The sequence below is a fragment of the Psammomys obesus genome, unplaced genomic scaffold, assembly GCF_907164565.1.
Source record: "Psammomys obesus unplaced genomic scaffold, mPsaObe1.curated_primary_1811, whole genome shotgun sequence".
Classification (NCBI taxonomy): Eukaryota; Metazoa; Chordata; class Mammalia; order Rodentia; family Muridae; genus Psammomys; species Psammomys obesus.
In genome coordinates this window covers 4,162-16,359 of record NW_026594718.1, presented here as the reverse complement: position 1 = coordinate 16,359, position 12,198 = coordinate 4,162, and the positions used below count along the sequence as shown (strand labels likewise).

The 12,198-nt window shown below is 52.2% G+C and overlaps 1 protein-coding gene across 2 annotated transcripts in view; it reads left to right on the top strand.

Annotated features, from left to right (window-relative positions):
• Eps8l2 (EPS8 like 2) overlaps nt 1-10,335 on the top strand; it is a 20,014-nt gene extending 9,679 nt beyond the window's left edge. Inside the window, exons 5-21 of one of the 2 annotated variants that reach the window (XM_055619131.1) lie at nt 2,435-2,596; nt 3,069-3,218; nt 3,290-3,369; nt 3,512-3,654; nt 3,732-3,802; nt 3,942-4,068; nt 4,239-4,327; nt 4,428-4,502; nt 4,726-4,874; nt 4,970-5,102; nt 5,392-5,504; nt 7,676-7,781; nt 8,360-8,479; nt 8,720-8,792; nt 8,903-9,083; nt 9,171-9,303; nt 9,457-10,335. In XM_055619131.1, coding sequence (XP_055475106.1) covers nt 2,435-2,596; nt 3,069-3,218; nt 3,290-3,369; nt 3,512-3,654; nt 3,732-3,802; nt 3,942-4,068; nt 4,239-4,327; nt 4,428-4,502; nt 4,726-4,874; nt 4,970-5,102; nt 5,392-5,504; nt 7,676-7,781; nt 8,360-8,479; nt 8,720-8,792; nt 8,903-9,083; nt 9,171-9,303; nt 9,457-9,522 — 1,971 coding nt within the window. In that variant the 3' untranslated portion in view covers nt 9,523-10,335. Of the gene's footprint in view, nt 1-2,434; nt 2,597-3,068; nt 3,219-3,289; nt 3,370-3,511; nt 3,655-3,731; nt 3,803-3,941; nt 4,069-4,238; nt 4,328-4,427; nt 4,503-4,725; nt 4,875-4,969; nt 5,103-5,391; nt 5,505-7,675; nt 7,782-8,359; nt 8,533-8,719; nt 8,793-8,902; nt 9,084-9,170; nt 9,304-9,456 lie in introns of those variants that run through there. The other variant, XM_055619132.1, reaches the window with a different exon arrangement.
• The last annotated feature ends 1,863 nt before the right edge of the window (nt 10,336-12,198 follow it).

The following is a 12,198-nucleotide window of genomic DNA, read 5'->3' as shown; positions in this document are numbered from 1 at the left end:
AATAAATAAATAAATAAATAAATAAATAAATAAATAAATAAATAGAAAGTTATTTATAACAGTGTGGTGGCCCACGCTTGTAATCTCAGCACTGAGGAGGTTTGGGCAAGAGAGTTCCTAGTTCAAGGGCTTGGGCCATATAGCAAGACACTGTCTCAAAACCTATAACAGGGCTGGTGAAATGGCTCAGTGGTTAAGGTCCAGATTCAATTCCCAGCAACCACGAAGTAGCTCACAGCCATCTATAATGGGATCTGATGCTCTCTTCTGTTATGCAGGCATGCATGCAAATAGAGTAGCACTTACATAAATAAAACTTTTTTTAATGGCTTTTCTCCCATTCCCCCTTCCTGCTCTCTCTCCCATTACCCAACCTTCCCCTTCCCACAGCAAGTGTTCCCCCTCTCCCTCCTCCTCCCTAGCTGCTCCTAATAAACCTGCACTTATATAATATATATTTAAAAAAATGTGGGCTGGAGAGATGGCTCAGCTTCCAAAGGACCTGGGTTCAATCCCCAGCCTCCACATGACAGCCTACAACTTTCCGTAACTCTAGTTTCCAGGGAGCTGACACCTGCATAAAAATGCACATAAAATAAAACTTAAAAAACAACAACAACAAAACTAAAAATTGCTTATTCTTCTGTAGACTTAATGTTCCAGTTCTTCAGGTTTTGTTGTTGTTGTTCAGTGTTATCTTTTAATAATATTTTTATGTATGTATGTATTTATTTATTTATTTTGTTTTTTTCAGGACAGGGTTTTTCTGTGTGGCCCTGGCTGTTGAAAATTAAATGGTGTTGAGCTATATGTTGTTTATTATTTTCCCTATAATTCTTGTGCTGGTATTATTTAACCCACTATCACAATCAATAAGAAACAGACACCTGTTAGATTTTATAAATGCCTTAAAGCACGTTGGGCTGGGCAGATAATTCCACCTTCATCTCAATAACCTCACCATCTACCTCCCAGCCCCCATCCACTGCCATCTGCCCTAAACATTCTTATCTGGGCTACCTTCCATCCATAATCTTATAAATACTTGCTTAGCCTTCATCCTGATCAATCCTTTCCATGCCACCTTTGGAGTCCTTTCCTCTTAGCCCACGTGGTTCCTTTTTCACACTAACTCATTGTGGCTTTCCTCCTCTCTCCTCTCTTCCTATCTGTGTCTGCCTGTCCCCTTCCTGTGATTCTCTTGTCCCGAAAGGCAGGGAAACTTAACCACACCTACCTCCTTCTGCCCTGCCCAGGTACAGGCGTTTTTTTATTAAACAATCAGGAACAATGTCTTAGGTAGGTTTACACAACAAGGTTAGTGCAGTACTCAGATCTTGAGGGCCAGTGTTTAGCATCAGACCAAGCCCCAACACCTGGCTGTCCTGGAACTCACTCTGTAGACCTTGCTGGCCTCTAATTCACAGAGATCTGCCTGTCTCTGCCTCTGGAATGCTGAGATTAAAGGGGTGCACCACCCCCACCCAAATGCATGTCACTCTTTATGTACATAAACAAAACTAGGCAGGGGCTTTGGAGATGGCATTTACAAAGGGCCCAAGTGGGCTGGAGAGATGGCTCAGAGGTTCAGAGCACTGACTCTTCTTCCAGAAGTCCTGAGTTCAATTCCCAGCAACTACGTGGTGGCTCACAACCATCTATAATGAGATGTAGGCAGAATACTGTATAAATAATAAGTCTTTTTTAAAAAAGGGTTACTGGAAGCTTGAAGACATTCAAAGTCATCCTCAGCTACACAGCAAGTTTCAGTTAGAGATAAACGAAACCCTGTCTCAATAAGACAGTAAGAAAGAAATAAAAACAAAATCAGCATGGAAGGTAACATCTGTGAAGGAAGGGAGACCAGGGGCAGTGAGGGCTAAGCCTCTTAAACGCCACTGTCCCTGCATCACAGTATCAAAATGGAGAGACACACAGAGATTTATCTGCCTCTGCCTCATGAGGATTTAAAGCATGTACCACCATCTCCAGCCAGTCTGGAAAATGGTTTGATTTTATTATTTCACATGTATGGGTGTTTTGCCTGCATATATATGTCTGTATGTTTACATGTGTGACTTGTGGCTGTAGAGGTCCAAAGAGGGCATCAGTGCCCCTGGAACTGGGGTTACAGAGGGTTGTGAGCAGCCATGTGGATGCTGAGACTTGAACCCTGGTCTTCTGAAAGAGCAGCTACTGTTCTTTCACTGAGCCATCCCTTGCCCCAGTGTGAAAGTTTTTGAAGACTTTAGTCAACAATCATGACCCACAAAGACACACACCATAGCAGAAAGACGATTCTTCCCACCCGAGGTGTAGCTGTGACCACTGAGGATCCCCAGTTGTCTGAGGCTCCCAGACTGCCTTCTCCCATGCCCACGGTTTAAGCAGTAGAAGATCTGTGGCCATCCGTGACCTCTGACCTTTCCCTTAGCACCTGGCCACATTCATCATGGACAAGAGTGAGGCTATTGCCTCAGTGGATGATGCCATCCGGAAGCTGGTGCAGCTGAGCTCCAAGGAGAAGGTCTGGGCCCAGGAAGTGCTGCTGCAGGTGAATGACAAGTCACTGCGACTGCTGGACGTTGAGTCTCAGGTACTGGCTGGCAACAGCAGGTGCTGGGAGCTGATGGGCAGAGGCAGGGCCAGATGTCCAGTTCATCCAGATGTGTGTGGCCATGTGGAAGGGAATGAGGCTGAGGATGGTTAGGGAGAACTGGACCCAGCTGAGAGTCTGGGCCGCTTTGGGCAACCTAGACTGGCTTAGCTCAGAACCTGCTGGGTTGCTGACCAATCAGGGCATCACCGTTCTCTGCAAAAGACTTGCTGGCTATAGAGAGCATGAGCTGGCTGTGTCCCAGAGGCCTATGCTCTGGGGCATCCCCATTAGTGTTTTGCACCTGCGAGTTACATATGTGTTCCTCTGTGTGTAGCATATTCTACATACCATGGCCAGGAGTATCCATTCCTGGGGTGGCAGTCACATAGGTAGTGTGCTCGCAATGGCAGCCTACATCCATATCCGGGGCTGGTCAGGCATGGCTTGACCCATCATGTTCCTCCCACAGGAGGAGCTGGAGAACTTCCCGCTGCCCACTGTGCAGCACAGCCAGACAGTGCTAAACCAGTTGCGCTACCCCTCCGTGCTGCTGCTGGTGTGCCAGGACTCAGACCAGAATAAGCCCGACATCCACTTTTTTCACTGTGATGAGGTGGAGGTAAGGCAGGACAGCCAGGGGTGGGCACCATGCCAGTGAGCCAAGCTGATTTGACACGGGTGTTTCCCCAGGCGGAACTGGTGCAGGAGGACATTGAGAGCGCCCTGGCTGACTACCGGCTGGGGAAGAAGATGCGGCCGCAGACCCTAAAGTACGGCCCTGGGGTGTAGACAGTGAGGGATCTTGCCCTTTCGCTTGGGGCACAGTAGCCTGGGGAGTGAGGGCAGCAGGGTGGCAGCACCCAGCAGGAGGACCATGGCCAGGCTGAACTGTGTCTTTTTTCTCCCCTCTAGGGGACACCAGGAGAAAATCCGGCAGCGGCAGTCTATCTTGCCCCCTCCACAGAGCCCGGCCCCCATTCCCTTCCAGCGACAGGATTCCCCTCAGGCCAAGAATCGTGTAGGCCTGCCATTGCCAGTGCCATTCAGTGAACCAGGTAGGCTGGGGGTAAGTGGGGACTCCCCTGGGGGTTAATGGAGAGCCTTCAGCAACTACTCCCCCCACCACAAACAGGTTATCGCCGGAGGGAATCCCAGGAAGAGGAGCCACGGGCCGTGCTGGCCCAGAGAATAGAAAAGGAAACGGTGGGTGCCCAGCCTTCCAAGACTCCTTTCCATCCTTGCCTGCTTCCTGTTAGCACTGAGCCTGGCTCATTCTGTTGCCAAAGTGTCCCCACAGGTGGGGATGACAATGGCTGACCCGTGGTTCCTCTTCTAACTTCAGCAAATCCTCAACTCTGCCCTGGATGACATTGAATGGTTTGTGGCCCGGCTCCAGAAGGCAGCTGAGGCTTTCAAGCAGTTGAACCAGCGGAAAAAGGGGAAGAAGAAGAACAAGAAGGGGCCAGCAGGTACTGACCACAGTAACAGGGAAGGGCTGGACAAACCTGGGGCAGGAAATGGTGGGCATACGTTGAGCTGGAGGGAAGTCAAGTCTGGATGGGACCAGTGTCTAACAACAGGCAGGAACCATCAGGCACTCAGTGGGGGCTGAGGCTCACAACTCCCCACATCTTGCCAGAGGGCGTCCTCACACTTCGAGCACGGCCCCCCTTGGAAGGAGAGTTTGTCGACTGTTTCCAGAAAACCAAGCTGGCCATCAACCTGCTGGTGAGTCAGCCCCGCCCTGTGCTGGTAGTGAGGGTGGGGTGTCACATGGGCCCACACACGCACATGCCATCTGTCACCTGCTTGCTCTTCCCACCCCCAGGCAAAGCTTCAGAAGCACATCCAAAACCCTAGTGCAGCTGAGCTGGTGCACTTCCTCTTCGGGCCTCTGGATCTGGTGACTGGGATTGGGGCAGGATGGGATTGGGGCAACAGAGTGATAGACCATGGATTTGGGGTAGAAGAAACAAGTGCCCACCTTAGCATAATCAGACTCTAAGTTCCCAGGAGGCTGAGGTCCCTCCCAGAGGGCCAGCCTATAGAGGCGTGGTAGGTGGGTAGTAGGCTGGATCTAGTGGATTTGGTGGGCTGGGCCCCCAACTGAAAATCACTATGTCCAGATCGTCAACACCTGTGGCGGCCCAGACATTGCGCGCTCTGTCTCCAGCCCTTTGCTGTCCACTGATGCTGTGAGCTTCCTGCGTGGCCACCTGGTCCCCAAAGAGATGGCACTGTGGGAGTCATTGGGGGAGACCTGGATGAGGCCTCGGTATGGAAAAGGGGCACATATGAAGGAAGATGGAGGCCCCTGGTGGGTTGGTCCTGGCAGGGCATGTCACTGACCTTCTGGACTGCCAACCACAGCTCTGAGTGGCCCCGGGAGCCACAAGTGCCACTCTATGTGCCCAAGTTCCAGAGCGGCTGGGAACCACCCCTGGACGTCCTACAGGAGGCTCCCTGGGAAGTAGAGGGACTGGCATCTGTACCCAGCGATCAGGTCAGGACTCCAGCCCAGCCCATGTCCACCCCTCACCTCCCCAGCCCACCAGCTTCCACCCCCAAGGCTCCTAAAGCACCAGTGCAGTCTGCGCAACCCCTGTAATGCCAGGCCACCTTTAGCTAACCACCTGCCTGGGCCTTTGGCCTTTTGTCCTCACTGATGCTAGGTCACAGCACATTCATCAAGCTTCCCCCCTGTGTCCCTTGTCCTGAGACTCACCGTAACGTACTCACTCTGACTCAGCCTGTACCCCACATCAAGCCCAGGCTCCCTGCTTTCCCCACAGTTGACCCCCAAGAGCCGACTATCGGTCCGACACTCCCCAAAGCACAGCCTCTCTTCTGAACCCCAAGTCCCAGAGGACATCGCATCACCGGGCAGCTCCCCACACACTAACAGGTAAGTCCATGCAGAGCGAGAGCCGGGCACTGTTCCAAGTGTGCTGACGCCACATGGTGCCAAATGCCTTGTTCTGCGTAAAGCATTTCTTTTCCAAATGAGAATCCAATTTTCTTCTTTTTTTTCCCTTATAATTTTAATTCTTATTGAAAGCAGTTTTTTCATACAATATATTCTGATCATGGTTTTCCCTCCCCTAACTCCTCCCAGATCCTCCCCACCCATGCAAATCCACACCCTTTATTTTTCTCTCTCATAACAGCAACAACAAAACACAATGAGCAAGAATAGGATGAAACAAACAAGCAGAAAAAAAAAAAGAGAGAGCCAAACAAAAAAAAAAAGCACAAGAAACATGTGCAAAAAATCCCATAAAAACACAAAATCGGAAACCATAATACATAAGCAAAAGTCCGGTAAGGTAAAAACAATGTGCAGGCAAAATGCGATGTGGCAAAAACCCTCTAAAAATACCCGAGTATGTTTTGTGTTAGCCACCAATTTTCTTCTTAACTTTGTAAACATACAATTGAAGGAAACTCTTCAAGCCACACATGCTTTCACAACCTTAACTCACATCAGTTCTTTCTTCTGTATTTCTTAACTTTTTTGGGGGGCGGGGGTTGAGACAGGGTTCTTCTGTATAGCCCTGGCTGTCCTAGAACTCACTCTGTAGACCAGGCAGGCCTGGAATTCAGAGATCTGCCTGGCTCTCCCTCCAGAGTACTGGGACTACAGGTGTGCTCCTTTACATCAGCCTGGTTACATCAGTTCTTTCTACTTTCTTTCTTACAATCAGTGTTAGAGATAGAAGCCAGATGTGGTGACACACACCTTTAATCCCGGCACTCAGGAGGCAGAGGCAGGCAGGTCTCTGAGTCTACACAGTACACTCCAGATCAACCAAGTTTCTGAGGTTACTTAGTGAGACCCTATCTCAAATAACAAAAAAGCCAGGTGTGATGGCAGAGGCAGGCAGGTCTCTGAGTCTACACAGTACACTCCAGATCAACCAAGTTTCTGAGGTTACTTAGTGAGACCCTATCTCAAATAACAAAAAAGCCAGGTGTGATGGCCCGTGCCTGTAAATCCTAGCACTCGGGAGACTGAAGCAAAAGCATTGGACAGACTCCAAGAACAACCAACGTGGGCCACATAGGCTACATGAAGTTACAAGCTAGCCTGGGCTACAGAGTGAGACCCTGTTCTTCCTTTCCCTGAAAGCCCAGGGTTTGATAGCGCATGCCTTTAATCGCAGCACTCAGAGGCAAAGGCATGCAAATCTCTGTCTCAGGCAGCCAACCGCCGCATAGGGAGATCCTGTCTCAAAAAATTAATTAATTACAATCAAGGTTAGAAACTCACTGAACCAAAAGAGGAAATAAAGAAACACGCTTACTGATCACCAACAGCTGTACCAAGCCCTGCCCACTATGGTGCTGCTGGAGGACACAGATTGAGGGTCCCAGGTTATCCCCTTCTCCTGTTGTGCATCCTATATCTCACAGTGAATAAGACAGAAGCCCAAGAAATGGGGCTACCCTTTTTATCTCCCCCGCCTCTGGTTCTTCCTCCTACCCAGTAGTCCCTGGGTTCCCTTTCAAGGGCTAGAAACAATTTCCAGCAAAAGAGTCCCTTTCCTGGGCCTTTTTGAGCTTGGTATGCAGCATGCCTACTAGGACCACATGTGTGGAACATTCTCAGCCTATCTATACACAGACCCGAACCCCCATTCCTCCTCCCTGTCCGGTGCACCAGGATCATGACCTGGCTGGGGGTATACCAATAGCCAGAGCTCACTCCTGCTGCAGCAGTACGGGGAGGCTTCCAGAGAGAACACCTAGTTGCCTCTAGGGGGTTATGACTGAAAATAACCCTAGCCCTGTGGTCAGCTGGGAAGGTGTGACCTGTCACTCCCTAGGCACACCTCTTGTTCTAGTCCCTCTGAGGAGCAGGACAAGAGACTCCCTAAGACAGTCTGGGCTGGGCCAGTCTCGTGGAGCCTGTTCTGCCCCCTCCTGCCTGCTGGGGTGTCACAGTTTCCATTCCCGGCTGGTGAGCACAGCTTCTCTGCACTGCAACCTGGGCTGCAGAACGGCAGGCAGCTGCCGCTGGGAAGCAGGAAGAGACCCCAGTCCGGCCCTGGGCCTCAACCCTTCCTGGTCCTGCAGGGGCTACCAGCCGACACCAGCCATGACGAAGTATGTGAAGATCCTCTATGACTTCACAGCACGCAACGCCAACGAGCTCTCGGTGCTCAAGGATGAGGTCCTGGAGGTGAGGGCTTGGGCTCTACAGGGGGAGTGGGGCGTGGCCTGGGACCAGGTTGTGTAACCCACCCACCTTCCCGGGGTGCTTGACCTGGGCTTCCTACTGGGCATCCAGTGGCCTCTCTGACCCCCACCATAGTCTGGCCGAGCCACTGAGCTGCCTTCTGATGTCTGGGGCAATCCCTGAATGAAGGTCTACTGTGGTGGGTAGCCTTTCAATGGAAGCCAGCAGGGGGCTTGTCACTCATGCCCACCCAAGAGTACTACCCTGGACCAGCTTCTTTGTGCCAGACCTGAATCCAGGTCACCCACTCTGGGACAGAAAGTGGAGCAGAATGGGGGAAGCTCTACATTCAGAATCAGGTTAAGAGGTACCCTGTCCCCAAGACTGGGGTGGGCAGGCAGGTACTGGGTAGCCGGTTAGACCGAGATGGTGCCCAGAGGATGGAGAGCTGGGCTTTATACACCTGGACGACTCTGCTCTGTGAAGGGTTTGGCAAGCGGCCCCAGCATCTGACTCCAGGAGTACTTGAGGTCTGCAGAAGGGTGTTGGTGAGTCTCACAGACATTATGACACCCTGGCAGGTGCTGGAGGATGGCCGGCAGTGGTGGAAGCTCCGGAATCGCAGTGGCCAGGCAGGCTACGTTCCCTGCAACATCCTGGCAGAGGCTCGGCAGGAGGACGTGGGTGCCCCCTTGGAACAGGTGACCGCCTGCCACGGCTCCATTCTGTCTACAGCACAGTCAGAGCCCCTAAGGTCAGGGGTGCGGCGGGTCTCAATGTGACATTTGAACCTGAGCCCTGGACACACCTGCTGCCCCCCAGCTGGGCCCAGGGCTGTGTGGGTTCCTGGGGTCTTACTCAAGGGAAGGAAGGGCTGGCCCACACACCTGGGGTCCCGGGTAAGTCCTAATAGCCCCTCCCCTCTTCCTCACCCCTTGCAGTCTGGCCAGAAATACTGGGGTCCTGCAAGCCCCACCCACAAAGTGCCCCCAATTTTCGCAGGGAACAAAGAAGGTGAGTAGAGCCATTTTGGGGTCAGAAGTGCAGGGGAGAGTGGGGCGGGGGGTTGAGGGAGAGACAAAGAACCAGTCCGGGTGGATGGGCTGAGAGCGTGCGCCCCACAGAGCTAATCCACCATATGGACGAAGTCAATGACGAGCTCATGAAAAAGATCAGCCACATCAAGGCACAGCCACAGCGCCACTTCCGCGTGGAGCGCAGCCAGCCAGTGCACCTGCCGCTTACCTTCGAGTCAGGTCCTGACGAGGTCCGCGCCTGGCTGGAAGCCAAAGCCTTCAGTGGCCGGTGAGCCCTGTGTGCACAGCCGGTGGGGCGGGGCCAGGAGGACACCACCCCGCCCACGGCCCCGCCCTCACGCCCACCTGCCCCTAGGATCGTGGAGAACCTGGGCATCTTGACTGGGCCCCAGCTCTTCTCCCTCAACAAGGAGGAGCTGAAGAAGGTGTGCGGGGAAGAGGGCAGTCGCGTGTACAGCCAGCTTACGGTTCAGAAAGCCTTCCTGGAGGTGAGCAGCTCCTGCCTGTTTCTGAGTTCCTTTCTTGGCACACGCGCCTGCTCCTGGGGTCACTGGGAAAACAAAACAAAAAAATCAGCAGGGCCCTGACCTGTACACCCTATTCTCCAAACTCCCGGCTGAGGTCCAGTCTCTCTTTTCTAGAAAAAGCAAAGTGGGTCGGAGCTGGAGGAGCTTATGCACAAGTTCAGGAGAGCGGAGGACAGCTAAACCACCCTGCGGACTTCACCAGAGACAGGGGAGGCCGCACCTGTAGTGGGCCCAACCCTAATGCATGGAGTATTATTTTTATATGTGTATTATTTTATACCAAGGACACAGTTGGGCTGGGTGTAACTGGCCTCCAGGCAGAGCCCTGTGCATGAGCCTAGCTACACCTGTGGGTGGCTCATTTGACACCCCAACCCGAGCCCCAACCCATATTCTCCTCCCCAAACCAAGGCCAGCCTCAGCCAAACCTGTACCTGGCAGTGCCAGTCCCTCCTCAACCTGCTGCCAAGGCCCCAGGACTCTCCAGGTGGGCAAGGCCTCTTCCCCTGGCCTTCCCTGTGCACACGGAGCCTCCTGTCCCTTATGATGCTGGGCCCCAACTCCACCCATCTCCCTTGTATTGCTTGCTTCTCCATTCACCTGCCCCCACGTCTGCTGGGCCCTAACTGCAGGATGGGCCTGTGCATCCAGCTGGCCAGCTTGATGACCTTGCCTTCAGATCTGCCCACACTCCCCTTCACGCTGCTAGCACCCCAAGAACAACCTGGTCACGGGGCTCCAGGACAGGAGGTCTTGGGTGCCCTGCTGGAATAGAGTATGCTGTATTCTTTCTTTTTTCAAGATCTAAGAATGGACCTAACTGCAGATGCCCCATTGTACCCAGAGAGCCTGGGACAACAGCTGTCTCTGGCTAGTTCCACCAGCCTTTGTGCTGGTGGCCGGTGAGTTTCCCAGCTCTGGATGAAGCCTCAGACCCAGAGAGGAGAGCGGGGACTCCATCACTATGTCAATAAACCATTTGTCGCCTATCAACTTACATGTCTGTCTCTTAGGGTAGAAGCGCTATGCCCCAATTCCCAAACTTCCTCTTCTCCTGGGATAGTTCATTGGCCTAGAACTCTGAATCATCCTTCCACATTCTCCTGTGCTGGGGTCCCATATGTATATCACCAAGCCTGGCCATACCTCTCCAAAGATCTGCCCAGCAGAGAGCAGCCCATTGACAGGTGGTGCTTTGGCCTCTCCACACCCAACCAAAGTGACCCTGGAGACATTTCTGGGAGGGAGTGCAGAGGTTGTCTACACAGCCCAAAGCCTTCCATCCAGCTGGCTTTCCAGGAGCCCATTCTGAGTAGAAGTGTTCAGCAGGCCCATGAACACGAACCAGAGGGGAAATAGAAGATTTTGTTCCAAGATGAGGGAGGTGTCAGAAAGAGGGCTTGGGCCTGAAAGACCCCACTGACAAGGTAGCAGTGGGCGACAAGGGCTGCTCAGGCATCTGCTCTTTGGGGGCATCTGCCTGACAGGCCGGACACTCTCCTTTGGAGCAAGCCTTTGGTGCCATCTGCTGGCAGCTCTTTGTTCATCTTTGGGTGACTGCTAGATATGTTCCACCTGGTGTGGGGACTGGCCTGTATTCCAAATTGCAGGTGAACCAAATCCTGGCAAGGATCACCTGAGTCCTCAATGTAACTGGGCACAGACTGAGTGGCAGAGACAATGTTCTTCAGCTACTCCGCCCTCCTGCCAGGCCTGAACCCAGGTCTCAGAGGTTCCAGCCCCTCAGCTCAGAAAAACCCCCAACTGGACCTAGTCTTTCCAGTAGTCTTGCCTCCATTATGGTTGGCGCCATCCTTGGGGTTCTCCAGAACCTGTATCTGCTTCCTACTAGCCCTTCCTCGTTATCCTACACTTAATACTGCTTCCAGATAGCTGAGGAGGCTCTAGACCTCTAAGCCCAAGCAGCCCCCCAACACAGGAGCTCCCAACTCCCCACTCCCATGTGCTCTGGCCTCGGTTCTAGGAAGTTGTCCCTGCTTCTCTCTTGAGCTTTCCACCACCCCTAGGTCCTTTTGAAAAGCAGAAAGCTGAGTGTGGATTAGGAAGCAGAGGGAGGAGGAACTATGTGAACTGGGAGTCAGATTAGGCCACACAGCAAGTTCTAGGCCAGCCAGGGTTACATAGTTTTAGAAGAAAAGAAAGCAAAGCAAAAATCTTCACTTTTAAATATTTTTTAGACAGGGTTTCTCTGTATAACCTTGGCTATCCTGGACTAGCTCTGTAGACCAGGCTGGCCTCAAACTCAGAGATCTACCTGCTTTTGCCTCCTGAGTGCTGGGAGGATTAAAGGCATGGGCCACATCTGCCCAGCTAGATTTTTGTTTTGTTTTTATTTTATGTGCATTTACGTTTGCCTGTACATGTATGTGTTTACACAGTACATGTCACGTGTGCTTGGTGCCCACCAAGGCCAGACAGGGTATCAGAGTTCCAGAAACTGGAGTTATGGAGAGTTGTGGGTACCGGGAACCCAACCCAGGTCCTATGCAGCAAAAGTGTTCCTAAAGGCCAAGATGGTGCTCCTTTAATTGTTTGGAAGCACAGCCTCATGTGGTACGGGCTGGCTTCAGATTTTGATGTGCCCGAGGATCACATTCCGAGGGCCTGGAATTCCTAATGCCTCTGCCTCTCAAGGGCTGGGATTACAGGCATGCACCCAGTTTTATGGGAATAAAGGAAACTCTGCCAATGGAGATGCATCCTGAACCCTCAGTACCTTTTAAAAAGAATAGCAGAGGAGCACCAAACCCCAGTGTCTAGTGAAGAGATGGAAGTATTACCGCCTCAGGGCAAGTCAGCCTGGGACCTTCCTTAACCATCTATTCTCCTCTCTGT